Source organism: Amphibalanus amphitrite, unplaced genomic scaffold (assembly GCF_019059575.1).
Source record: "Amphibalanus amphitrite isolate SeventyFive unplaced genomic scaffold, NRLGWU_Aamphi_draft 000352F_arrow, whole genome shotgun sequence".
NCBI lineage: Eukaryota > Metazoa > Arthropoda > Thecostraca > Balanomorpha > Balanidae > Amphibalanus > Amphibalanus amphitrite.
Window position 1 is genome coordinate 495,009 of NW_024881846.1, and position 26,367 is coordinate 521,375.

A 26,367-nucleotide genomic window follows, 5' to 3' on the forward strand; every position below is an offset into this window, starting at 1 on the left:
CGCCCACTGGAGTCCATCGGCCGAATATTGAGTCAGCACACAGAGACGGCCGAGGACGGGGCGGGGCACAACGGTGGCTGCCGCTCAGGTATACTGCTGTCACACGGCAATGACTCATGCTCCAGCCATCGCCAACCGGTCAAGTTGGTGGACAAGCGTCCCGGCTGGAGGATCTAAGGACCGTGTAAAAACTATATAAGCTCCCAAGAATACTACCATACATCTTAAGCTAACTCTTTTCATTCCTTTCCATTATACATATCACAATCCTTTGCAAATCGATTGCATTACCTTATCACATACGACCACACTACCTGGCCATACGTCCTGCCCCCGTCCGCCACTGACCTCAGTTTGGGCGTGGGCACGCAGCACTTTGGTTTGAAGGCGATGGCATCCGTGAGCAGGCTGTTGATCTCACGCGCCACCTTGCGGGCCGCCGGTGAGACCATCTGGTTCATGTTGTTGAGCTGCTGCCCTCGGCGCTGCCGGATCGGGGAGCCCACACACAGCTGGAAGGGCCGGGGAGGGGTGGTTAGAAATGGTGAACAGCGGAGCACGCACGGTAGTAGGGGGAATGGGGTAATAGGGCAGAGTTCTGCGGCCACGGGGCTGATATCTCGAACCCGACTGAACTTAACGTCAAGCCGGCATACCTATCGATGCGTATACCAACTTGTAGATGGTCATAGGGAGGAAACGATATGCCTACCGATCGTGCAACTACTCCTTTTTCATCTTTGCATAAAACAGAATAGTTGTTTGAAGCAAGCATACTTTCCCAGCACCAAACTCAAAAGCACACAATCAGTGGTAATTATGCCATAAAAAGGCACAAAATCTACCCCGACACCTCCAGCAGCCCCGTCTTGTCGCTCACCTTGACCAGAAGGCCGAACAGGTCGGTCATGGCGCGACCCAGCTTGGAGGTGGATGCCAGGACCGGTTTGATGACCTTTATCTGGTACTGGAGACTGGGAGGCACCTTGGTGTCCTCCACCTCATCCATGGCCACGACATCCGTCTGCTGGGGAGGGACAGACCGGCGGCTGCGTCAACTGAGAACTCACCTCGCAACACGGTGATAATTAATAGTGCCACTAAAGAAACACTTAAAATTGGTGGCATCCTACAATGTCAATAAGAACGAATTCAAGATACGATATTTTGTCCGAGCGACAGCGAGTGTCGGCCCCACGTGGCGCCCACTAGAGTCCATCGGCCGAATATTGAGTCAGCACACAGAGACGGCCGAGGACGGGGCGGGGCACGACGGCGGCTGCGGCACAGGTATACTGCTGTCACACGGCAATGACTCATGCTCCCGCCATCGCCAACCGGTCAAGTTGGTGGACAAGCGTCCCGGCTGGAGGATCTAAGGACCGTGTTATTGAGAACACTCCGGAAAGAAAAAAGTAACCTATCGCCTCCCACCCGTGGTTAACCTTGACCGGGACCAGACCTCTCAAACACTTCCGTACACCATGGCATGCGCTACCGCAAACGACAGCCGACCGTTAGGACCAATTCGTCAGAAATAACCATGACTGCCACATATTCTCCACTATCCATAACAAACCGCTACCTGTCTACGTAAATATACAAACAAACTGACAAACAGCTGGCCGATCCAGCAGCACTCAGTCCCCCCTGCCCAGCCCAGCTACTGTCTCAGCCCTTCCCTGCCCCACTCCATCCTCACCTTGTGCTCGAGCAGTCGGTTCATGTCGTCCCGGGCGAACGCCGTGTCGGCTGGCAGTCCGTTGGGCGTGCACAGCGCCATCAGCACGGTGCTCTCCCAAACAATACTGGTGTAGAGCCGGGACAGGTCGCGCAGCACGGCCAGGCCGCGCTCCGACCCCCAGCTGCTGACACTGACCTGACGAATGTCCGTCTGTGTGGGAGAGAGGGGACGGGGGAGTGTCAGTGGTGGGTACAAAGCATCGCAGTTTTCAATGGGATAAGCCCGACGTGCGCTAGAAGTGTCGTGATATAATGCAACATGACGGAATCGATGCGTTGGAATGTATGTGTTTTACGTTAAACTCAGCATCGCCACTGAACTGCGAGAAAAACTGAAATAAGTTTTTAGAAGAAAGATAAGAATTGATACGCAATTCAGCAAGAACTACAAATAAATTGGTACAATGAGGAAACTTATGTCCGCACTAGCGTGTCCTTATTAGCATAGCAGCCCTCATTATCAAGTGATTGTTCTTCAAGACGCATTGCTCTAAAAAGGCAACAGATATATAATAAAAGTTCAAGCTACGTAAAGCCTTAATTAATGTTTGTCCGAGCGACAGCGATTGTCAGCCCCACAAGGCGCCCACTGGAGTCCATCGGCCGAATATTGAGTCAGCACACAGAGACGGCCGAGGACGGGGCGGGGCACAACGGTGGCTGCCGCTCAGGTATACTGCTGTCACACGGCAATGACTCATGCTCCAGCCATCGCCAACCGGTCAAGTTGGTGGACAAGCGTCCCGGCTGGAGGATCTAAGGACCGTGTAAGCCTCCAACCACTCCGATATCGGCTTTCTCCCAATTTCACCACCCTCCCTACCTGACCGGCTCAGCGGGCGTGTATGGAGGACCCCGTCATCCTATCTTCCCCCTTCCTGACTGGTCCGACAGATGAGTATGGACTGGCGCTTTATCTGTCCCCTACCTGACTGGTTCGGCAGATGTGTATGAAGGGCCCCTATTTCTCTCACCTGACTGGTCCGGCAGATGTGTATGAATGTAGCGATGTAGGCGTGCGCCGCACTCATGGCATGCAGCAGCGGCGTGGATCGGGGCGAGCTGGGTGCGCCCGGCGGCGAGGCCGCCAGCTCGCGCAGCAGTACAGAGGTGCCCGGCTCGGGCGGCGGTACGTGCAGCGGCTCCAGGGCCACCAGCACCTCGCCCAGTCGCAGCAGACCCTCGCGCAGCACCTGACCCTCGTGAGCCAGGTTCTGCGGGTAGAACGGAAAATGGAGTAAGAAGAAAGACCACCCAGCGAGGTTGACAAATCATAAGTAAATGTACAAAATAATGGTGCTTTATGCGAACGTGAGCAGATTATTTGACTATAAGCAGATCTAAAGACGCCCGAGTCGGGAACGAGCAAATGTCAAAGAAAACCGTTACCTACGCAAATCATTGACTTAATATTATGACGTTAGAGAATGACATTATGCTCATGATACAATGAAATAATCGTGAAATAAGTATAAAAAACATATAATATTATATACTATATAAAAATAAAATGTTTGGACTTATTTCACTATCATTTCATTGTATCATGAGCATAAGGTCATTTTCTATCATCATAATATTCATAATCATGTTCAAACTAGCCATAGCTCACCTTCAACGAATCAATGACTTCACCATAAGGAACAATTACTAATGCAATGAATCCAACATCGCATCATCCGATGTTAACAGAATATCAGCTCATGAAAACATCGAATGGAAGACACGACCCAGCAGCCACACATTCACCCATTCGGACAAATTTTAAAAAGCACGCGGAGATCCTTATGTGGCAGTACACCAAACAGCTTCAACAGTCACAACTCCCTCGGCTAGAGAGCTTGTGGAAATGCGGCTCGTTCTGCACAAAATGTTTACGACACGAGCCCACTCACCAGGATCGATTTACACACGGACGCGACTGCCTGGCAGGCCGCCGTCTGCGGAAAGTCAAGCGGCAAGTTGGGCAGTCCCAGAATGCCCAGCAGTGGCGCCAGGCCTTTCTGCGACACGAACTCTCGGCAGTGGTCGTCCGTCGAGTTGTTACTCAGGATGGCGTCCACAAACTTCATCTGAAACGAGACAGAAGCAAGGTAGACACGGGTCGAGGGGCGAGAGTCCAATTCGGCTGATTTACATATGAGCATGGCTAGAATTGTGGAAAAAGCACTTTTGGAAAGTTTCTCCTTTCTCTTTCCACCTAAAAGCATACGGAAATGCGATCATTCCGCGAGGCTACAGGCCAGGTGAAATTAGACGAATGGCCTGACAATTAACGCTAAAAGAATCAAGTTTATACCGGCTGCTATCATTAACACAGACTGCCGAGTTTAGGGCAAGTTAACGATTGCGATCGGCAACCGATTCGATTTACCACAAGGACGTACAAAATTATTACAACAAAACGTCACCTCTTCACCAAGATCCACGACATCCCGGGCACGTCACTACCATCATGCATTAATCACCAGCTGTAGTAAGCTGATAACAACCAGTAAAACGCCTTTTGGGCGAAGAACGAGCGAGCGAGATAGTGAGCCCTGCACGTGCGGAAGGGCGAGAGGGTACTACCAACGGGCTTGTGCAAAGCACCCTTCTAACCGGTCGCTAGCGGTGTGCCAAATTTGAACGCAATCGGCCCAGCCGTTCCTGAGATCTGGAAGCGGCATTCTGCACGTGCGCACGTGCAAACGGGGTCCAAAATGACTTTTGCACGGCACCCTACTAACCGGTCCCCAACCGTGTACCAACTTTGAGCGCAATCGGCCCAGCCGTTCTCGAGATCTGGAAACGCCCCCTGCACGTGCGCACGTGCAGTAGCACCCTAACCGCAACACATGGGAATGCATTGCCTGGTGGGTGCCTACCTGTATGCCAAGTTTCACCGAAATCGCCCCAGTAATTACCGAGTTACTGAAATGGGAACAAATTTGGCACCTCTTATTGTTGTATTTTGCACGTGCAGTGGGGGTCACTCACATAGATGAAGAGTATCCGACCTTTGGTAGAAAGGATGCAGCTACCCTATAAAAATGACCGCAAGACAATCGCTCTAGCCGCTGCTGAGATATGAGCCTCTCAAAATCATTACTTTTGCAAAACTGCTTGAACACCCTTGACTTTTCACGTGGCACGTGCCACGACGGTCACTGAGATGCATCAAAAGTAGTCAATTACGGGGTAGAAGGGATGGGGCTACCCAGCAAAAAAGACCGCAGGCCAATCGGTCCAGCGGTTGCTGAGATATAAGCCTCTCAAAAGCGTTACAGGCCGGGCCGGGCCGGGCCGGGCCGCTCATACTGAGATTTTTCCGTTATATTGAAAAGACTTCGCTTCGCTCGCTGCGCTCGCTCGTAACTACCCCACACCACCCCGCACCCCCACTCACCACATTATGCACATAGTCGATCAGCGGCACGTGCTGTTTCTCCACGTCGGCGGCGGCAGCGGGCGAGCTGACAGCCGTCTCGTCCTTATCGGCGGCGCCGCGCGCGGAGGGCTCCTCACCACCCTCGCCTCCCTCGCCGGCGTCTCCGGGGAGGTCCTCTTCATCGTCCTCTTCGTCCGAGGAGCCGCCCTCCTGACTCATGGAGCGGACGGAGGCGCCGGGCGCCGGCTCCGGTTTCCCGGCCGCCCGGCTGCACATGTACTGCGGGTCACGGCCCATCTCGCACAGTTTCTCCAGCACGCGGATGATGGAGGCCGTGGCGGCCACGCGTAGGCTCGGCTGGTGTCGCATCAGCTCGTCCATGGCGTTACCCAGTTTGGTAGCCGTATCACTCATGGGCTCTGAGCCGCGCCGCCGCCGCATGGCTGGCAGGTACTCGGGCGACAGGAGCACACGGAACAGCCGTTCGAACGGCTGCGCGGCCACGAAGGCCTCCAGTCCGCGCGTGTTGAGACACAGAGCACTGAACACGTTCGGCAGCGAGCTGAGCACCTCGCGCGTGGCCGGCACCTCCTTCACGATCAGCGCGTGAAGCACCACGTCCGTCAGACCATTGTCCTGGAGCGAGCTGAGCAGAGAGGGCTCCTGGAACGCGTACACCGTCACCACGTCGATCGCCAGCAGAAACAGCGACGCGCCGTAGTACTCGGCGTTGCTGATGATGTGCTTGAGCGAGTTGGGAAGGCTGCCCTCCATCAGGTGGCGGATGCTGTCACTGAACGACGGGTCCTGGATGGCCTTCTTCAGGAAGTTCAACATCGACTTGAGTAGCGCGCTCCGCTGAGGTAGGCACGTCACCTCTCCACACGGCGCTCCGGCGGCGGCGGCGGCGGCGGCGGCGGCGGCGGCGGCGGGGGCGGCGACGGGGGCGGGGGCGGCAGAGGGGCCGGGGGCAGTGGCGGGGGCGGCAGCGGCGGCGGCGGAGGGTCCGGCTGACGCCGCCGGGTCCACGTCCATGCTCTCGGGGCTGGCGGCCGGCGGCGCGGCAGCAGCGTCAGCGGCAGCGGCGCTGGAGCCGGCACCGTCCGCCGGGGCGGTGGAACGCGCCGGGATCTGGTACGGCTGCTCACGGCGGCAAATGTTCACCTCCGCCTGAGACAGAGAGGAAACGGGGGTCAGAGTGACAATTCGAATCAGCCACCTGCCTCAAACGATACACATACATAACACATGGGTATGTGATGCAAGATTTAAACCTACTGTCACTGAGAGCACAACAGATGTACGTCAATGTAACCTCGAAATAATCTAGTCTACACCAGCTCACTACATTTGCGTTCGAGACAACGACGGTAGCCGCCAGCGGTCAGCCTCTCTTGGACGAGTTAGTTTGCATTTGTAACTCTACACACAGTTTGCAGTTCTTTGACGCCGCATGATAACGCTGCATCGAGCTGACATATCACGTCGGTACAGTGAAGCGAGGCAGGAATTCTCAGAACCACCCCGCCAACTGCCGCTATTTATAGTCGCGTTACGTCATGATATGTCCGGAGTGTGACAATGGCGTCGGGAGGTAGCTTATGAAGGGGTATCGACGCCATCCTATCGGCCACAAGGGAACACGTAACTCAATGAAAACAATACTTTGGATATTGACATACACTATTGTATTACTGTATTGCCACTGTATCGATCATACGGAACATGACTGTTGATCAAGGACCCATTTCAATTGCTTACGATTCAAAATTTAGAGATGGCCAAAGGAAAAGGTAAGGCGACGTAATGCAAAGAACAAAGTGTCATGTGATTCAGGCAATAAGCAAAACTAATCGTCGAACGTTACTCGAGTTTTCAGGTTCCAAAAGGCAGAGTAAAGGAGGGTTCAGAGAAGCAAGGAACCAATGCACAGAAGACAGAGCAAATTTTGCTGACAGGCACTGGACAGCGGACATACCAATAAACCAACCAACTAATAGAGCCCAGGTGCCGAACAAAGACTAAAAGATTAGTTTCGGCATACACACCTAAAATGATACCACTGAGACATAAAACAAATACGCAAATGCAGCACCGTGCCATAACAAAGCCCCTTAATATGCCCTATCCCAATGTTAGGTATCTTTTCACTCTCATCCGGCACGCTATCAATAACTGCCGGTGCAGCGTCGTTTTCAATTACTAGCCCGCACTATGACTCATGGTTGCCGTCTCCTTTCCCTTCCCGGTGTCGCGCTATCACCCCCCCCCCCTCCCCCCTCAGTCGGAGACCGGGTCGGCGTCACGGACCCACGGCAGACGCTCAGTCGGTGGACGCACACCCCACCGTCCTGACTCAGCGCGTCGGGGAGACGCCGCCGGGGTTAGCCCGGCCGGTCCCGGGCCAACCCAAGTGGCCCGGTGATCTGACCGGAGGGACCACCCTGGGCCGTACCCGGGGTGACGTGTCACGTCCCCGCGCTGATAGTGCCGTCCAATGGCCAACAAAGACAAAGCTAGCGTGCTCCGCCACTGATAGATGTCTACAACAAAGGAACTACCGATGAGAAAGAAGTTAAGCTCGACACTCCTCGCTTCAGTCTCAGATGCTCAAAACAACGCATATCAGAAGCGAGCTACAATGACGACTTAAAATCAGAATGATTCTTGGGAGACTTCCTCAAACTCTAAGCTCTAACAAAACGTGCATAGGAACTCAGCACAAAACTGTGCCATGCCTAAGTCGTTAGTTCTTAATGTCGGCTATAACTTGTGTCACTTGAAAGCTCCTTTTTATTTATTGCGGCTTTAGGGCACAAGCCGAACTTTTGCTAGGAAACAGAATTGCTCAAGCGCCCTTCTCTCAACTTGATTCCGTCACGACTCCACAGCAATTAATACGACATCCACTCAATAATACCAAATCCCTACACAAAAACCGACCAACAGTATGCAATGTTAACAACGTGCTATGACCTACGGAGAATAACTATTCGATGAATGTCTTCAATCGGCAAGCACGTTTAATTTATAGCGCAGTGTATCGTGAGCTGCGGTGGTGATTTGGGTTTTCGGCTGGTTTAAATGCTCAAGCACCCAGTGCCTTACACGCAATAATTGTCAACACACTATGACGGCATATCGTAACACAGATGACTCATGCCTCGCCAGCGACGCGCCTGGAACACGGAACGGACGATCGATACTCGTATTCTCACCTCGAGGCGCTCGACGAACTTGTGAAGGCCGCTGTGAGCTTGGAAGGCTGTCATGTCGATGTTTGTGATGAGGTCAATCACTCGCACTGCCCGGGTCACGAACTGAAACGGAGGAGAGTGGCATGGTACGTCAAAGACAGGAACAATAGAAATGTACGACACGCGTTGAGACGAAACAGACGTCACGAAGAACGTGGCGTCGATTTTGTGGCAGGAAAGGAAAGGATGGTCCGATGAGAACAATGTCAAAATGAATCAGATAACAGAATCGTTCGCTGATTACATATATAGTGTAGATAGTGTACATTTTCTTGAATAAAAAATAACAGGCATCCGGCAAATAACAGCAATGTCAATAAAATGAGGGCGACAGCTCCTTTTTTACTGCAAGCACAAATCCTCAAGTCAAGTAATCAAGCCTAAAATCAAGCCAGAAACGTCAACATCAACCAACCTTGTGGGATCACTCTAAGGCAACTAACCGTGAACAACCACAACAGACTAAGACTTCCTCGTACCTCGTGTACAAAATCTCGAAGACGTCTACCGTTTGAGCACCGAACTCCAAACACTAAGCAGCAGATTCCCGGGACGGCGCGGCCAACGCAGACCAGTCCGGCCCGCCCGGCTCGCTGGAGCTCCGACCGCGAATGACGGGCGCGGGGCTGGCGGCGCCCATATCAGAGCCGTCGACACCGTCGTCTCCTCAGTCGCGGCGTACCGCGCGCGAGCCGACCCGCCCCCGCCGACCGGTGACTCATCACCTGTGCCGACCCACGGAGCCAATCGGGGGCCGCGGCCGGCACCGGGACACGCCCCGCCCGCGAGTTACCTAAGTGTGGAACTACAAGTCGATTCTAGGGCTCTGATTGGTGACTTTGGTCGGGGGATGACGCTTATAGCATGACGTCACTCGCGTACTTGGCCGGACCAACGGCGCGGCGCAGGCGCGCCGAGCCAACCCAGAGGCTCTCAAACTCAATTGTACAGATCCTGCGCATTGAATGGCGAAACTTCGGCGAGTTCGCTTGAGTTTGGAAGCCCCTGCCAGAGAACTGGAGACGGCCGGATTATTTGCTGGACAGTGGGCAGCGCAGATGGCGATTGACGGTGCCAAAAAGATGATAGGGAAAAAGGGGTTGAGACTTGAGCAGTGAATTATAAGCCTGTTGCATAGCTGAGTGGTAAATTGTAAAATACTTAAGGTTTGAAGAGATGCAGTGTAGTTTAGCCGACTCAGGGGCATTCTGCCGAGTTATGTAAGGCGGAAGGGTCGCAACTCGCAAGTCGTTTGTTTTAGATTGCCTGATTAAAATGTAAAGCGTACCTAATGTTTTAATTGATAATACAGCGAGCTTGGGCATCTGCTCAATCCATTTCTTCTCTGCAATAGTGCATTCGCCACTGTAATTCATTGTAAGAGGCACTGGGCTGCGCCGCCTGTTAATTATTCCGAAACCACCAGTGAATTGTCACAGTCACTCACAACAATACGAATCGTTCAGTCGTGCGCTGGGGGTCCGCCAAGTTTGAGTGTGCTGCAGAATGCAGACTGGACCGCCGAGAATATAACACTTCCGTCTCCCTGGGCGAGCGGCGCATTGGAGCCGAAGGAAACTGCTTCAGTTTTTTGTGGGGAAGATATCCATGTTTGAAAATTATGTTCTGAAATGATGCGATAAGGAAAAGGACGGTTTCTTGAATTGAGGGCTGTGGAGAAGAAGCAGATTTTCTCATTTGCTACCCGATACAACGCGAAAAGACGCAAATGTTGCACATTGGGCTTAATAAGTCTAATAAAAGATAAGGGTCAAGGGACTTCGTGAATCATGCCTAACTGACCGCGACCCAGTTATTTGCCACTGCAGGTAGGTACTAGGTAGGTAGATACTCATTTGTAAACAGAGCGTTCCACCAACCCTCGCCAGAAATTCAATCAGCAGTTGCTTATCTTAAAACGTTTGAGTGCACCTAACAACCTTTAAAAATGACGTCCTCCCTTTCAATGGTTCGTTCGAAGACACAAAGCCAGAATCAGCCAAGCAATATCGGAATCCATTGCGCAGTGTGTCGACTGTCGGATGTGCCCATCCACATAGCACACACTGCTAAATGCAGGTACGCTCACCTACACATTAGGTATTCGAAGGACTTGATAGCTCATACACATGGAAGAAACGCATGAAATGTGATTAATAGCTACAGCAGAAGTTTGGCGTCCGATGCCTCTTCGCCAAGTTAAGACCATGCCAATCTCGGCCAGTCTGCCGCCGCGCCGGCACTGGCCGTGGTGTGACGTCATCCGGCCGGCTCGGCGCTAGGTAGTTCCACACTTAGGTAACTCGCGCCCCGCCCTCCGCTGCCGGCCGGCGGCTTCCCTCCAGCGGTTTACTCTGCCGCGGCTGCGGCTGCGCACGTGCATGTGTCGTGTCGGCCCGCTCATAAGCCGGACACCATTCGCTGTTTCGACGGGCCGGTTAGCAGCGATCCGCGGCTATGGCCGATCATGTCTGGACAGGTCGGCCTGCAATTGGGTCAGGTGTCGGCTCCGGCCGTTCACCGGGAGTACCTCGGTGCGGAAACGAGCCACGGTCAGTGGTCACGCCCGGGCGCCGCGTGGTGCGGTGGGGAGACGGGACGACTTTCACTGGACGGCACCGACAGCCGACGGAAGCTGGGCTCCAGGCCGGCCGCTGGCTCCGGCTGCGGGTCCGGGTTCGAGGGGACGCGGGCCGCGCGCTGCCGGCGGGTCACAGCTCGCAGTCGGTAGCTCAACCCGGCTGTACACGCCTCCTTCCGTCGGGGGTCGATAAACAGTGATACGGAGGAGTCCCTCTGCGGCGCTCCCCTCCGGTAAGGAGGCCGCGCGACAGAAGCGGACCGGGGGACTGGCGAGCGTGGCCCTGACCTGTCCCTTCCATCCGCTTCCAGGCTATCTCCTGGCAGTACCGGATTCCACGAACCGCCGCACTAGCTGCAATGGCTGGGGTGCAGTGACCGAGACAGTGATATGCACAGTGGAACGCCACAAATAACGAGGCCATAGGAAAGGGGAAGTGTTTGGAGCAGAAATGCAATGAGGTTAGCCGCAGACCGACTCAAGATAGTAGCGATTGTTAAAGGTAGTGTGCCACCTTTGAAAGATTTCCCATTTTATTTTTCCTAGGATAAGAAGCTTCTGTTTTTACCTAATATCGCAAAAAAAAATCAAAAATGGGCCTGGAATAGTGCCTTTTTCGCCTAAAAGTTTTTCGGTTTTTAGATATGTATAACAACTGTAGTGGGCTCACCTGCAAACAGGCGTCGGGCAACAATCGCGAATGCGGCGCACTTGTGACAATAAGCAAAGGTCATTATAGTGTTACGACCATACGACGTACGGGAATGAGTTATCAGCTGTCTAATCGTAGACAACACAATGTCGAGCCTTGAAATATGATTTTATGTAAAATAATTGATATGAAAAAGCCGTCTTATAAGTTATGACCCCATTTCACCACACGCAAGTGGCAGAAATGACAATGATCAGCTGACGCATTTTTCTTGGCCGAAGTCAGAGCGCGCGGCCCGACGCACCACGCGTATTTGGAAATTCCGACCTCGACGAGCATCAGAAGCCACCTAACAGGCGTGTTCGAAACCGCAGGAGATGATGATGAACGGGTTTATCGAAACTTGATTGGATGAGCATATCGGTAATAGCGATTTCAGTGTGTGCATTTATTGTTCATAGTGGTGTGAAATGTGGTTGGGGTACGACCGACAACCCGTCGGGGCGAATTTCGCACTGGGGTACTCAAAATTTGAAGAATTTAAGACGTTTCCATGAGTTTTGAAGGTATGGATAAGTTCTAAAAATCCGGTTCTCCTTATCAGGGCCATTAACTCCATACGGTCCAAGAAAGCTGGCACACTACCTTTAATCGAACAGATACGTGGAATATCCCTGTAGTAAAACAAACTGACTCACATAATATCGACCGGACAGTTTACAGTAGAGATGTCAATCGGATACCAACTGTTTGGTATACCGATACCAAACCGATACCAACATGGTATTTGGTATTTCAAGGCAAGTGCATTTGGTATTTTGTTGGTATTATGAATCCTCACTAATGTAAAAGAGGCTGAGAACTTGGTAAAAAGTTGGTATTTTCCTCATATTCCCAAGTCGGTTTGGTTTCGGTATTTTTTCATGGATATTGTTGGCATTTGGTTTGGTATCGGTATCACGATTTTCCGTAATTGACATCACTAGTTTACAGCGTCGAATACTTTAAGAGTGAGACGATGAATTTGTACCCGATAAAAGGTTGCTTTTTTTGCAAAGCCACGCTTACAGAGCCGTATAATATGTAGTTGATGTGTATAATGACAATGCTGCATTTCTAATATTACACAGTGATTCCGATCAACAGCGGAAGTCGAGTTTACTGTCATTATGCCCGTAGCACAAAATGGGTTATGAACGTAGTAATGACGAGAATAGCAATCAGCAATCAGCGAACAGAAGAAAAAATCAACTGCTGCAAAAGCCCGCGATTCCACATATCTAACTTTTTCAACTACAAGATCACAGTGGTGGTCTTTTCCAAGATTGATGCAGAATTTGTGACCCGCACCTAAAGGGGAAATGCACGGAAGTTCGCCCATAATCAGCAGCATGTTCGGTAGCCTGGTGACAGACGCCACACTGTTAGGTTTGCGGGCCTGGACACCAGTGCAGAGCTCCGGTGGATCGGGCGGCGTCGGGGACCTGGAGCGTGCACACCAGAGGAACACCAGACGCCTGGCGGGACACCGGACCCCGTCACCCCGGCCACCGTACAGCGGGTTTGTCCACTGCACCCGTGCACACCAGGGAACACCGGACGCCTGGACCGGGCGGCCAGGACACCAGACGCCTGAACCGGACGGGACACCGGACTCCGTCACCCGAGCCTCCGTATCGCGGGCTCGTTCACTGCACCAGCAGACCTGCGGTTCCGCCACTCGTCTTCGTCTCGGGGCATCTTCGCCCTGGCCGTACCTGTTTTCTATATGTCCGGCCTCAATCAAGGATCTTTGGCCCTAACTGAACTAGACCTTCGCCAAAAAAAAACTTGTCAGGTTGTGATTTACAAGATGGAGCGATGGTTACTTCATGAAAAATGAACAAGATAGCGATGATAACTCGGAAGCTTACTGGTTCCGAAAGTTTCATTCCGCTGCTAGACGCACTCGGGCACTGAATACGTCACAAAGTCGCATGTTTCAACATACAGAAGTTCGCTTGTGGTTTATAGGCTAGTGACGAGACCTAACCGGAAAATATCAATGGTGCAATATCCCCAACTTAAATCAAACGTCCGATATACCAGACTTAATTCTCTTTCTGTATCGTACTCCCAGCAATCGCTAAGAAACAAGAACCTTCATGGGTAGCACCAACCCCTCCCTCAGTCGGGGTTCCGAAACGTCCACCACCTTCCCCCCACCAGAGTCCATGCCAGCCTGCAATCAGTCTCGTGACTGATGGCAGCCACAGCTACAGATCTCGGCCTCTGTCGCAGTCATTGGTCAGCTGGGCTGAATAGTGAATATCTCCCCTTGCCGTTGCTTATGTCCGCTCTCCGCGCGGAGGTCCTCCCACAAAGCTGCGTCTCCTTCCGTTCTGGCACGGGTCTTAAGTCGCCCGGCGCGACCGGTCGACAGGTCACGCCACCCCTGTAGGCGTGCTTGTGGTTGGTTCGCTGTGTGGCGTGACCGGGTAACCTGAGATGCGGATCGGGAAGATGTGATAACGAGTCCTGGGCCTCGTTTCATAAAGCGAGTCCGTAACTTACGCCGGTTTTTGGTCTTGCATTGCAAGTGCATGTGAAGCGATGACGATAGTTTGGATAGTGGAATTCATTTATTTTGCAAGCAAGAACAGAAGGGAGATGGGGAAACAAATTTATCGCTTCACATGCGCTTGCAATACAAGCCCAAAAACCGGCGTAAGTTACAGACTTGCTTTATGAAACGAGGCCCCGGTCGGTGCCGATGCTTCACTAGCAGCACGCTGGCTTCTGATTCACCTCCACATCTTCAGTCGCGCGCCTCAAAGATTCTCCCCCACAAACGTTTGTCCAACCATCTGCCCTGCACGTCTTCGTACACCAGGGACTCTTGCCTTTGCTACCATTGACCAATAAACATGCACGGAGTGAAGCCATGGGTGGTAATCCCATGGCATGTCTTCTGGTACAGCGGGACAAGTACGCGGCAGGTCGGTGTCACAAGATTGAATCCTGCGTACAGCAGCCCCGGAAATCGTTTGCGACTGCAAGCATGATACGCATGAGGAAAAAAAAATGTTGGACACAGTGCATGGTGAGAAGATTACTGGTAAGGTTGTGGGTCTGATCATTAGCTGATAATTTGTACCAGATACTTTATAGAAGTTGGTTAGGCATCGGGCTCGACATAAAATTGTCCGAGCGACAGCGAGTGTCGGCCCCACGTGGCGCCCACTGGAGTCCATCGGCCGAATATTGAGTCAGCACACAGAGACGGCCGAGGACGGGGCGGGGCACGACGGTGGCTGCCGCTCAGGTATACTGCTGTCACACGGCAATGACTCATGCTCCAGCCATCGCCAACCGGTCAAGTTGGTGGACAAGCGTCCCGGCTGGAGGATCTAAGGACCGTGTTATTGAGAAAATAATGGTTTAAGAGTAATTCTTTTAAACTCAATTTAAGCATGGCTGCACTTCACTGCAACGAGCCTAGCAAGGTCATATGCGTTACGAGGAATGACAGTCAATCGACATTGCAGTCATGGCAATGACCTTTACTTCAAAAGCGCTTGCATGAAATGAACAAGGAATTTCACAATAGTTAACGAAAGAAGATGAAACTTTCAGAATTTCGACGTTATCAACGATCTTGAGCATATCTCGCTAGGTGGCGACGCAGCGCACACAGCCCCATAACGCACGCCCAGCCGGCGCCAGCGGGCGGCTCTGCGCCACCGGCCACCCCCACTCCTCTCTCCCCTGCACACCATGAGTGACTCTCTCCTGTTCTTCCCTCGCCAGCACTCACCGTGACGTGGTCGGGCACCCTGCCGGCCCAGGAGACCACCGCCAGCAGGCTCTCCATCATGCCGCAGTGCACGAGCGCCTCGCCGCCCGTCTCGTAACTGGCCAGGTGGTAGAGGAACGAGAACAGCGCCGTCGTTAGCACCGACTGTGGGCGCAGAGACGAAGGGATAGGTCAGCGCAGGTCAGACCAGGTCAGGGTACAAAAGGACGAGAACAGCGCCGTCGTTAGCACCGACTGTGGGCGCAGAGAAGGGGACTGGTCAGGTCAGAGCGGTCAGAAGAATGGTTGGCGCCATGCGTCATGGGCAACTCGCGTACTGCTATTTACAAAGGGAATATAGTGAAGATCCATAAAAAAGAGTAGGGTTGATCTATCAAAACAGGTTCATCTCATTCAACCAATCACAACCATTCAGTCACACCATCTACAAGCAGAATCACACGAGAATCTCCACATATCTATGACGACCCGCGGCACTGCAGGTCAATCAGAGTCGCTCACTCAGGATGAACGGCCAATCGGGGTGGTAGGGCAAGCGAAGACACGCTACCAAAGGCGCCGCCGCTGTCCCACACTCACACTGCTGAGCGGGTGGTGATACATGAGCGAACCATACGTCCTACTACGACCGTACTTAGCTGATAGATGAGCGCACCATACGTCCCATACTCACACTGCTGAGCGGGTGGTCGACGCCCATGGTCAGGTAGCTGATACATGAGCGCACCATCTGCGGCAGGAAGCCGTGGAACGTGTTGGCGCCCGTGATCTCGATGATGGTGTTCAACCTGCCGAAGGGGAGGAGGCGGGTCAGATACTGGAGGGCGCTCAGGCAAGGGGAGGCGGGTAGGTGGCGCTGGGCGATAGTAGGAAGTGCCAGATGGCACACCACAGTCAACACAGTGCAACGCTTTACGCTGATTGTCTCAATTAGACGGCCAGACTGCCAGTTTGACGGAGCTTATTCATCTGAAAAGGCCTGTTGCCTTCGTCAAATACATTATCGACTGATGCAAAATCGCAATGGGAATGTTTTTCACGTGTGCAGTTTTATCGTTAAATTGCATACGATGCATTCGATCACCAAATCGATTATCCATGCACTCTTATTTTGTACAGGCACCAATGAAACACCACAGACCTCCAATTATTTCCCGCCCTCACTGACGTCTCCAATCCCTCTAACTGTCGGGTGACCGGACACTCACTTGGGCAGGTTAGGCGTGCGCTCCAGGTGGGTGATGGAGGTGAGGGTGCGCAGCGCGGCCGCCTTGATCTCGACCAGCTCCTTCTCCGGCATCTCGAGGATCTCGACCAGTTCCTCCAGCAACCCGGCGTACACCAGTGTGTGCACAGTGTCCTGGGGAAGACCACATCGGACGGGCGGTCAGAACTGGACCGCACGGCCACAGCTGAGAGAGGCGGTCACAGCTGAGAGAGGCGGTCACAGCGACCAGGTTAAGCCGGGAAGCACAGAAGAAGCCTAATACGATAGTGAGCCCCATGACTATTCTTCAGTACGATCTATGATAGTCATATCACCCGTCACTTTCTGTGTTTCCACAGTGTAAGGGCACACGCTTACCACCCACATCCCCTCCCAGTGTTTCCCTGCGCTCCTTCCTCGCTATATCGTCCTTCAGTTAACAGTCGGACGTTGCACCGCCCTCACCTACGTCCCACTCGCGCCGCCCTCACCTGGACCGTGTGCGAGTAGATGAGGATAGAGATGGCCTGTAGGCGCGCCTGCACGCAGCACAGTCGCGACTGATAGTCGGAGAACAGCTTGGCCAGCCGCAGGTACGTGAACACCATCACCTAGAGCACACAGAGGGATAATTACGGTCAGCGACAGCGAACAACTGCAGCTATTTAACAGAGCCGAGAACTAGCCAGCTTAATGTACACGGAGGGCGATCAACAGTGAACAGCCGCGACGCCACACAGCAGCTAATACAAGCCAATTAATCGATGAGCACAACACCGCGCCCGGGACTAAAAATGTCAACTGATGATGTCATTCGATCAATGTCATTGTTAATCAGTGTCAAATCATCCCATCAATTACTTCGATGGCTTCACAACAGGCCCTATTGTCTGTCGAACTGGTAAGTCTATAATTAGATAACCAAATAACCTGACGACGGCTTAATATTTAGTAGCCTTTATCATATGACTTAACACAACAGTTAACGCTCGCCAACAACTACCTTACCCATCCACAAACACACCAGACCACGCTCCCCGCCCACCCCAGCGCGTACCTGTTTGCTCTGCGGCACTTTGTGGGTGGTCAGCAGCCTCTCCATGACGTGCCCGGCCGTCTGGTCACTGTGCTGGTCCACGCTGGGCAGGTGGATCACCTGCAGGGCGGCGCCCGGCCGCGCGTCCCCCTCCTCCAGGTAGTACTCAAAGTGCAGCGTGGTGGCACTCGGCGACAGACTCTGCCGAGGCGAGAGCAGTGGGGTGTTAGGAATGGAGAGCATCTGAACAATGGGAAGCGTATGCCAGATCGACCGGATTTCAGGATGAATATAGCTATCATTCTCTAACGTTGTTCAGGAGGAGGTCCCACCTCAATGTTGGTTTAATCTGTTTAAACAGGTTTGACGCTGCTGTTGTTGTTGTTGTTGTTGTTGTTCCCTCCAGCCCCCTAGGGGGCGTAGCCGATGAGGCTCAATTGGGCGCGGTAGCCGGCGGCCAAGGCCGCCACCGCGCCGTCGTCCCTTGCCATAGACGCTTCCAGGTGAATATTACCCAGGCGCCGCAGGCGGCGTCCCGCCAGCGCCGGGCATCGGAGCAGGACGTGTCGTGGAGTGTCCGCCTCCTCGCGGCAGACGCGGCATCGTGCAGCAGGGCAGCCCATGTCATTGCACTGCGGGCAGTCGGCCTCGGGACGGCGGCCGATGCGGTGCAGGTACTGCGCCGAGCCGCTCCAGTGTCCTGCTCGGAGCTGGTGAATATCAACCGCGACGGCACGGTCGGCCTCCAGGACGGGGCCGGGACGGCGGTCGGCCCATATCGCCCGGTACCAGCCGTCCGGCCAGCTCTGCTGCCAGGCGCGCGCAGCGTCTCGTGCAACGGCCTTGCATATCGTGCCACCGTCGATCGGAGTGTCATGTTGGGGTAGGGCGCTGGCCTCGCGGGCGAGGGCGTCCGCTCGCTCATTACCGGGGAGCCCGCAGTGTGCAGGGACCCACTGCATGGTTACTGGCTGGCCCCCCTCGGTGAGCGCGGCCAGCAGCCTCCATATATCTGCGGCCAGCGGAGTCCTCTGGGCCGCCGGGCCGCTCCGCAGGAGGGCCAGCGCCGCCATCGAGTCGGTACAGACGACAGTCGGAAGGGAGGTGTCACGGCCATCCATGTTCAGGAGCTCCTCCAGCGCCGCTCTCAGGGCGAATAGCTCCGCGCGGGTGCTGGAGCAGAGGGCGCCTGCCGCGACACGCACCTCCCTGATGTCGCCGTTCGGGGAAATGATGGTGGCTCCTCCTCCTCCATTCAGCACCCCATCCGCGGCGGAGCCGTCTGACCATATCCAGGTCGCCTCGGCCGGAAGCTCCGCCAGACGGCTCTCCGCTGCCTCTCGTCTTGTGTCCGGGTGGCAGTCGCGGCGTCCCCCGGGACCCACCTCCAGGACGATGGTCACACCGGGGACATCGCGCCACGGCGGCCCGGCGGTTGCTAGCCGCGCTTCAAAGGTCAGCGGCGCGCCGCCGCGGCAGACCCGTGCTAGGGCCTCGCGACCGCGGTCCCTCCATCCGGTCGTCGTCTTGAGGCGGCGCGGCGGGGTCGACTCCGCCAGGGCTCGGAGAGGGTCGCCCTCTGGCAGGGACATCGCCAGGCCCAGTAGCCTGGCTGCCACCACCGAGCGGCGCGTGCATGCGGCGGGCATGCCCGCCTCCGACAGCAGGGCGAAGGCGGGTGTTGAGGCGGGGCAGCCGGTTATCACCCGGGCCGCCGCCCGCAGCTCCCTGTCGACCAGCTCCAGGTGTGAAGCGGAGGCCGCAGGCATCCACGCCCCCGCCGCGTACTCTAAGGCCCCCCTGATGTACCCGTTGGCCACCGACCTCAATTGGCGTTCGCCCAGTCCCCAGCTCCTCCCGGTCATGCGTCGCAGCTGGGCGACACGGGGGCGGACCTTCTTGCGCAGCTCGGCACAGTGGGCGCCGAAGTGAAGGAGGCGGTCAAAGGTCACGCCCAGGAGTCTGAGGGAGGGGCCGGCAGTCACCACGGCGCCAGACACCTTGATGCTCAAGCTCGACGCGTCGCGGGCCCATTGGGATAGGACGAGGGCCTGTGTTTTCTCGCCGGCGACCCGCATTTTCCATCTTGATGCCCAGCTGGCGATGATGTCCGCAGCTCGCTGGGCTCGGCGGCCGGCCTCTTCGACGGAGGCGCCGCTGCTGAGCGTCGCCGTGTCGTCGGCATACATGAAGATGTCTGTGCCTGGCACGGTCTTGAGCGCCGTGATCAGGTCGGCCGACCACAGCGTGTAAAGCGTTGGGGCCAGAACACTGCCTTGCGGGAGTCCGGCCCGGAACGGGCGCTCGCCTCCTCGGGCGCCGTTGACCTCGACCGCAGCTCTCCTGTCCCGGAGAAACGCCCATATCCATGCGGACATGCACTTGGGCACCCCCAGGCGGAGGAGCTTGAGGCGGAGCATCTTGTGATCGATGACATCATACGCCCGTGAGAAGTCGAAGGCGAGGAGTACAAACTTTTCCGCGGTCTTGCCCTCTTCCGGTCGTCCTCTCGGTTTCGGCTTGTTCCAGCCATCTTGGACCCGCTGCACCAGTCTTGCCAGGTTCTCTTCAGCCGATCTGCCTCGTCGGAAGCCGACCTGTTCGGGCGGCACGAGCCCATCGCGCTCTACCAGATGGTTGAGGCGGGCGGCGATTAGGCGCTCGGCCAGCTTCGCCAGGTGGCTAGTGAGCGCAATCGGCCTATGGCTGGCGATCATCTTTGGGTCCTTCCCAGCTTTGGGAACTGGGATAATGGTCGCCCGGCGCCACGCAGACGGCACCTGGCCTGTGGACCAGGACAGGTTCAGCAGTCGGAGGAGAGTGGTCTTGGCACCCGGGCCCAGGTGGCGCAGGTGCTCGGCGCAGATGTCGTCTGGGCCCGGCGCCTTCCCACACTTCATGTTGCGTAGCTGCGTGTCCAGTTCCTGAGGCGTAAACAAGGAACAGGCCTCGGTACGGGCATCGGAGCAGACGCAGGGCTCGGCGCGGAGCCTTGTCAGCTCGGACTTCGTCTTGCGGTCTTGGAGCTTATTCCGGACCTGTCGGCTGACACTGGCGTACTGTTTGGCGAACGCCGCGGCCTTGGTCCGGTCCTCCACGGCGCGACGTCCGTGGTCCCCGAGCGCTTGGCCGGGCGGAGCTTGTTCCGCCCCCTCCATCTTCCGGAGAATCTTGTGAACTCTGCCGATGTTGGCAGGCCGGTTCAGCTCCTCGGTCGCGAAGTTCCTGAAAGAGCGCGCCTTCGCCTCCTCCTCGATCTTCGCTGCGCGGCGTTTCGCCTCCACCCAGCGGTCTCTGGCATCTGTCGATCCGGGAGCGGCGTCCAGTGCTGCCCTCGCGCTACGGCGGTCGCGCACAGCCTCCTCCAGTTCAGGGTCCATGGCCCAGGGCTTGGGGTCGGATCTGGCCCCGCGGGGGACATGCAGCACGCTGCACTTCAGCAGCGCGGCAGTGAAGAGCTCGTTGAGTCTTTGACGCTGCTCGACAGGTAGATAGTTCGAACCAGTTGTGGTTATGTCGGAGGACTCAGCTGTGATGCATTTGAACTAAACGACATATTCTCGCGTAGCGTGCACAGTAACATGTCATTAACGTCCTCAGCAGTTGCAATGCGGGGGATTACACTGTGCCGTCCCCCCCCCCCCCCCCCCCCCTGGTGGACAGCCCGTGTCCGGGCGGGAGGCGTGTCGTGCCGTTACGTGACGCCCCGGCGCGGCTCTCCACGCGGCCGTCACGGTGGTGTCGGTGCGTGTTCACCAGTAGTCGGCCGACTCGGCAGATCAATGGCGGTGGGTCAGGGCGGGTCGGGACACGATAAATAGAGCATCGGGAAACCGCGGCACGACATCGCACGGACAGACTGCTCCTGACACAGAGAACACGCGGACAAACCAATACACACAGCGACAGGCACAACTGATAAAGACAGATGAAAAGTCGGTCGTTAGGGTAAAATGGGCAACAGCTGTGGGCCTGTGGCGTTTTGACATCAGATAGACTACAAATTGATAAACCTTGCCCCCCCCTCGCCACCTATATCGCACCCCTCCCCCATTTTCAGCTGTCATAACTCATAAATCAAAGAGGACAAGACACACTTGACACACCTGGCGCAAAGCAGTTTTGTCACACCACTATCAACACCCCTCCCTCCCCCCGCTGCCACTCCCCAGAGAAACCAAACAGTTCCCCGACACGTCAGACAGAGTCAGAGCGGATAGCGAGCGTCGTAGCCTGTCGTTCCGACTGTACGTACCGACACGGGGACGTCACGGCAGCAGTCGGCCAGGCCGAAGCCGTTCTCTCGGCCGCCCCAGCTCTGTGGGAAGACGGGGACGGAGAGCGGCGGTTACGACGGGTACCTACGCAGCAAGGGATATGGTCAGAGACGGGCGGCCCGGTGACAACGGGGATCCGATGGTGGCGCAGCCGCCGCAATGGGGCTCGTTTGTACATCCTATCGACAAGCCTAGAAATCGACCTGAGTGTACTGATATGTAAAAGCGTCGGGTCATCAGATTTCAACACTTATCAGAAGCAAGCCATCCAAACCACCTAAATTCCCACAGGGACCAGTGACTATATAATATCCACACAATTAGCCACATTTAGCTTAAATAGCAAACACGTCTCAGGCCGTTCGCTAAAACAGCGATTGGTTTCGGTCGGCAGTCGGTCTCCTGGAAGTGGACAATAGCCCACTGCTACTCGCGCGTCGGTGCATGGCAGATGAGGAATACTGACCTAATGGCAATGCCCCTAATACAGCCACACAACGTTTTGGTCACATGCCAGGAGTTGGTGCGGTAGACCGCGAGTCGGATGAAAGAGGGCTGGGTGGTATGTTTCAAATTAATGAAATCACCTAATGGAACTTGCAATAATCAGATGGAGAAACGATCACCAGCTAGCGATTAAATCGTAGGTTATGTAACACTTTATCGTACTATATTCTCAGGAACATTACCAGAGCATTTAGGAGCACGACTCAAGCTACCCCAATTAAGATATGGATCAGCTGTCGACGTCCCTAGACGAAATTCATCAACATTCGGGGCGTAGTACTGGCAAAAATAGCCTCCGCCGTGTCTATTTTAGCATAATGATGATGAACGGCGTGGTAATCAGACGGCCGTTTCAGACGGTCCGGGTGCCCGGGTGCGTAGCAAGTCCCCCTTCTGTGGAGCTCTGGAACGGAGGCCCGACGCCCGGGTGCGTGGAAAGTAAAGTACCTCTTCTATGGAGCTCTGGAACGGTCTTTACCGGTGACGTGCCGAGTGTAACTATTAGACGCACAGGCCGGCGAGTACCTATCGCATTACAGGTACGCGCTCATTTGAGCACAATTATGCGCATCGTACGCGGAAGACCCTGACGATTAATAGTCTCTAGGTCACCAGCGGCCTTGTGTGGTAATTTTTGCCAAACTGCGTTTTTGGCTAAGCTCCTGTAATGATTCCACCTGGTGCGACATACTACACGTGACCACAGCGTCACGTGTGTGCAGTCGCCAGTCAGCAACTATGATGCAATTACAGCAGCCCCAGTAGCTTCGTTCCGCGCCACTGGGTATCATTAGACACATTCAGGCACAAAACACGTCCCCAATCACACAGCCCATCCCGCCTGTTACCAGCTCGGTGGGTAGAATACTCCACGGTAACTGTGGGTTCGGTGATATGCGCCACTTCACTCTGTGGACCCGACCTACCTCGGCCAGGTGGTACAGGCGCACGACCAGCGCCTCCCGCCGGTCAGAGCTCAGTCGAGAGATGAAGTTACTCCTCTTGCTGAACATGTAGATGAGGTTGAGAACATGAAGAACCACCTGTGAAGCAGAAGCAACTGCCCAGTCAGAAAAGCACATATTCTATGGAGCGGAAGAAATTGCCCGGTTCGGATATCACGTCGATCTAAACGAGCTCAAGCTAGACAAATGAAAATCTACTAAAACAGACTGAACAATGAACAGGTTGAAGTGTTAACCAAACAAAGACAGTATATTAAAAGGAGCAAAACATCAGGCTTTGTCAATTCAGGCTCCTTCCATACTCAACAAGTATCCATGCTTCGCCAGGTGGAGCGCCGGTTGTATGAGTCACCTGCATATCGGAGGCCTCCAGCAGTTGGATGAGATGCTCCACTGAGTTGTACAGGTGACGTGAAAATGAATGTTCGATGAGGAGCGCGGTGAAATGAAGTGTCTGTAGGAGTAGCTCTCGCTTCTGGAAACGTAAGGTCAAAATAGAGGTGTAAACATAATTTTCCGATAGCACCTATGTATGTAGTACGCGATGTTAGCATATTCTACAAGAGCAAGCAAACTTTCAGATTGATTGATGTTTGAGATTTGTACTGGCATACTATCAATTACAATAAAAAAACAATACCAGCGGCAGCATCGTCCTGCTATACTGCTATAAACCAGCCACACTACGCATCAGACTGCCGAGAACAATAGTCAAATGGTACTATCACGTGAAGTGCGAGACCGGAGCACCAGTTGGTAAAATTGTACCCGGGAGTTGCCGATATTAGTCACGAGACTAGATCGCAGCCAGATCAACAGATACTGTGACCATTAAGAGCTATATGCTATTCGATCTGAACACGCTACGTCAGTGGAAATTATCATGCCATTATAGAGAGGCGCAGAGAGAACTGGTAATTCTATAGGCTGTTACAATACGCATCGTCGGAAAAATATAAATGATAACAATAAAGACATCATTAGACACCGCTGAACCTACTGCGAAAGGTTCATTACTGAGAGCGACCAGTAGTTAGCCGGACAGTGTGCTGGGTGGCGTCGCCGGCGTCGCGTGCACTCACCGGTGCATAGTCGGGCATGTCACAGGTCAGGAGCCAGCCGTCCGGCCGGACTCTGGAGGCCGCCTCCTCCAGCACCGTGTCCAGCACGTCCAGAGGCTCGATCCAGTGGAACAGCTCGCACTTGCCCAGGTTCCATGTCTCAAACTTTTTCAGCTCAGTGAGCAGCTCAGCCTCGCTACAGTTCTTCAGGCGCTCTATTACCGCCTTACAGTCCGGCGGCTGTGGGGAGACAGAGAGCAATCAGACAACACAGCTGCTGCAATCATGGTCAAAGGTGCTCTGGAACATGATGCATAAAACTGGCACAGGTAGGGTACACATTACTGATCTAATATTTACATAGGTATATTGGCTTCGCAGCTTTTATCAAAGCAGTGCCTTGTTGGTCTACAAATGAAATATATCCAAGAAAAATTCAAAGATGTCTAGCAGTTAAGCATGAATATTTGAAGGACGTTTAAATTGAATCAGAAACCATTAAGGGACAAACTGGATCAAACTGCATGCTTAAATTGATGTCCAGTATTTAGCTATTTAATGAGATGCAGACCCTTTTATACTGCAAGGAGGTTGCCTCCTTCCCACCCATAAAGTTATGGGATTCTGCTGCATATGAGAAATAGCATTTAAGAGCTGATACAAATAGGTGTGAAGTTTGACATATTGCAAAGTGCAAACAGGTACCAGATTATAAAAATGATATGGAAGACATCATGGTTGCTAAGACGTTGTTATGAGTTATGACTTATGATATTGTCTAAGCCATAGATTGTGTCAAATGACAGGATAAAAAAAAACTTTCAAAAGAATGCAAACAATGTCATAAAGAAGTGAATGTGCACTCAAGAACACTTGGCATAGGTGATTAAGCAGATTAAGCATTGGTATTTGCAGGCTGGCTTAGATGATGCTCAAGCTGCATAGCCTTTGATATCTGACTGAAGCATCCAAGTTTGAGCCAAGGTTGCTCTTCATAATTATAATACACAGTGACTAGACATTCATTGCTTTAGCACCAAGAATAAATTAAAACCACAGATGCTTTTTGGAAATGATATTAATTTAATGGTAACTGAACAGTACACTTAACTATTTAGATAGTTGAATAATGTTTCAGAAAGAAAAGACATCCTGCATGCAGCTCTATCAGTGCAAGACACATGTAAAAAAAAACAATCAAAATAACAATTGAAGCTTTTTTGATGTAGGTAGTCTTTAAACAATGAACAAACAAAAAATATTAAGCATGAAATGGTTGAAAATAACTGCAGTGATATAGAGAGCCAGGAAATTTTTACTCAGCATAGGACTCAATAGGGAATACTAACACAACATGACATAATTAAATAGAGGATAATGCAAGAACGATAGGTAATCAAATGGTGTAGGTATTATCAGAAAGCAGCCAAATGTAAAGAATCAAAACAGATAGGTAGAAGATAAATACATACCACTTGTGAGCTGCTTTTACGCAGCTTTGTCCTGTCAATCTTCATGGCTGAATAGTGCAGGTTATGTCATGTTTACTTTCTGTAAAAGAAAATAATCAATCATTTCCAGGTAATCTGAAGATAAATGCAGGGGTGCATACTTTTGCCAAGTTGGGTGACACCACTAAACACTACATAGGATCTAATATTTTTCATTATGCCAACTACCTAGGCACTTACAGCAGATCTTATGGGGTGGAATGGGTACAGCAAATCTGCTGTCACCCTAGTGGTAAACTTGACCTCAGCCATCTGTTGCGGCCCCAAAGCCAAGCTGGCATGGAATTGGGGGAAGAACTCGTGCTACCCAACTCAGCACAATTCCACACCACTGGATAAGTTAACATTACAATACAGGATCGTAGTGGGATGTTAAGCAAGAGTTCAGTCAATGACCCATTAGT

General features: G+C 53.5%; 1 protein-coding gene and 4 non-coding genes across 5 annotated transcripts in view; all 5 read right to left on the bottom strand.

Annotated features, from left to right (window-relative positions):
- Window positions 1–26,367, bottom strand: part of LOC122389264 (E3 ubiquitin-protein ligase HUWE1-like) — a 51,620-nt gene that overhangs the window by 22,680 nt on the left and 2,573 nt on the right. Inside the window, exons 2-19 of the mRNA XM_043381123.1 lie at window positions 25,925–26,003; window positions 24,474–24,692; window positions 23,744–23,866; window positions 23,353–23,469; window positions 21,898–21,960; window positions 17,664–17,843; window positions 17,098–17,217; window positions 16,608–16,759; window positions 16,073–16,187; window positions 15,400–15,543; window positions 8,332–8,433; window positions 6,068–6,283; window positions 5,132–6,034; window positions 3,639–3,815; window positions 2,718–2,957; window positions 1,703–1,894; window positions 881–1,027; window positions 349–512 (exon numbers count right to left, since the gene is read on the bottom strand). Of these exons, the coding sequence (XP_043237058.1) occupies window positions 349–512; window positions 881–1,027; window positions 1,703–1,894; window positions 2,718–2,957; window positions 3,639–3,815; window positions 5,132–6,034; window positions 6,068–6,283; window positions 8,332–8,433; window positions 15,400–15,543; window positions 16,073–16,187; window positions 16,608–16,759; window positions 17,098–17,217; window positions 17,664–17,843; window positions 21,898–21,960; window positions 23,353–23,469; window positions 23,744–23,866; window positions 24,474–24,692; window positions 25,925–25,969 (3,419 nt within the window). The 5' untranslated portion in view covers window positions 25,970–26,003. The remainder of the gene's footprint in view (window positions 1–348; window positions 513–880; window positions 1,028–1,702; window positions 1,895–2,717; window positions 2,958–3,638; window positions 3,816–5,131; window positions 6,035–6,067; window positions 6,284–8,331; window positions 8,434–15,399; window positions 15,544–16,072; window positions 16,188–16,607; window positions 16,760–17,097; window positions 17,218–17,663; window positions 17,844–21,897; window positions 21,961–23,352; window positions 23,470–23,743; window positions 23,867–24,473; window positions 24,693–25,924; window positions 26,004–26,367) is intronic.
- Window positions 73–187, bottom strand: LOC122389293. The gene has a single exon (XR_006257952.1). It is a non-coding gene; the product is annotated as a small nucleolar RNA SNORA53 (small nucleolar RNA).
- LOC122389289 lies at window positions 1,275–1,389 on the bottom strand. The gene has a single exon (XR_006257948.1). It is a non-coding gene; the product is annotated as a small nucleolar RNA SNORA53 (small nucleolar RNA).
- On the bottom strand, window positions 2,399–2,513 carry LOC122389295. Its single transcript, XR_006257953.1, has one exon. It is a non-coding gene; the product is annotated as a small nucleolar RNA SNORA53 (small nucleolar RNA).
- Window positions 14,892–15,006, bottom strand: LOC122389291. Its single transcript, XR_006257950.1, has one exon. It is a non-coding gene; the product is annotated as a small nucleolar RNA SNORA53 (small nucleolar RNA).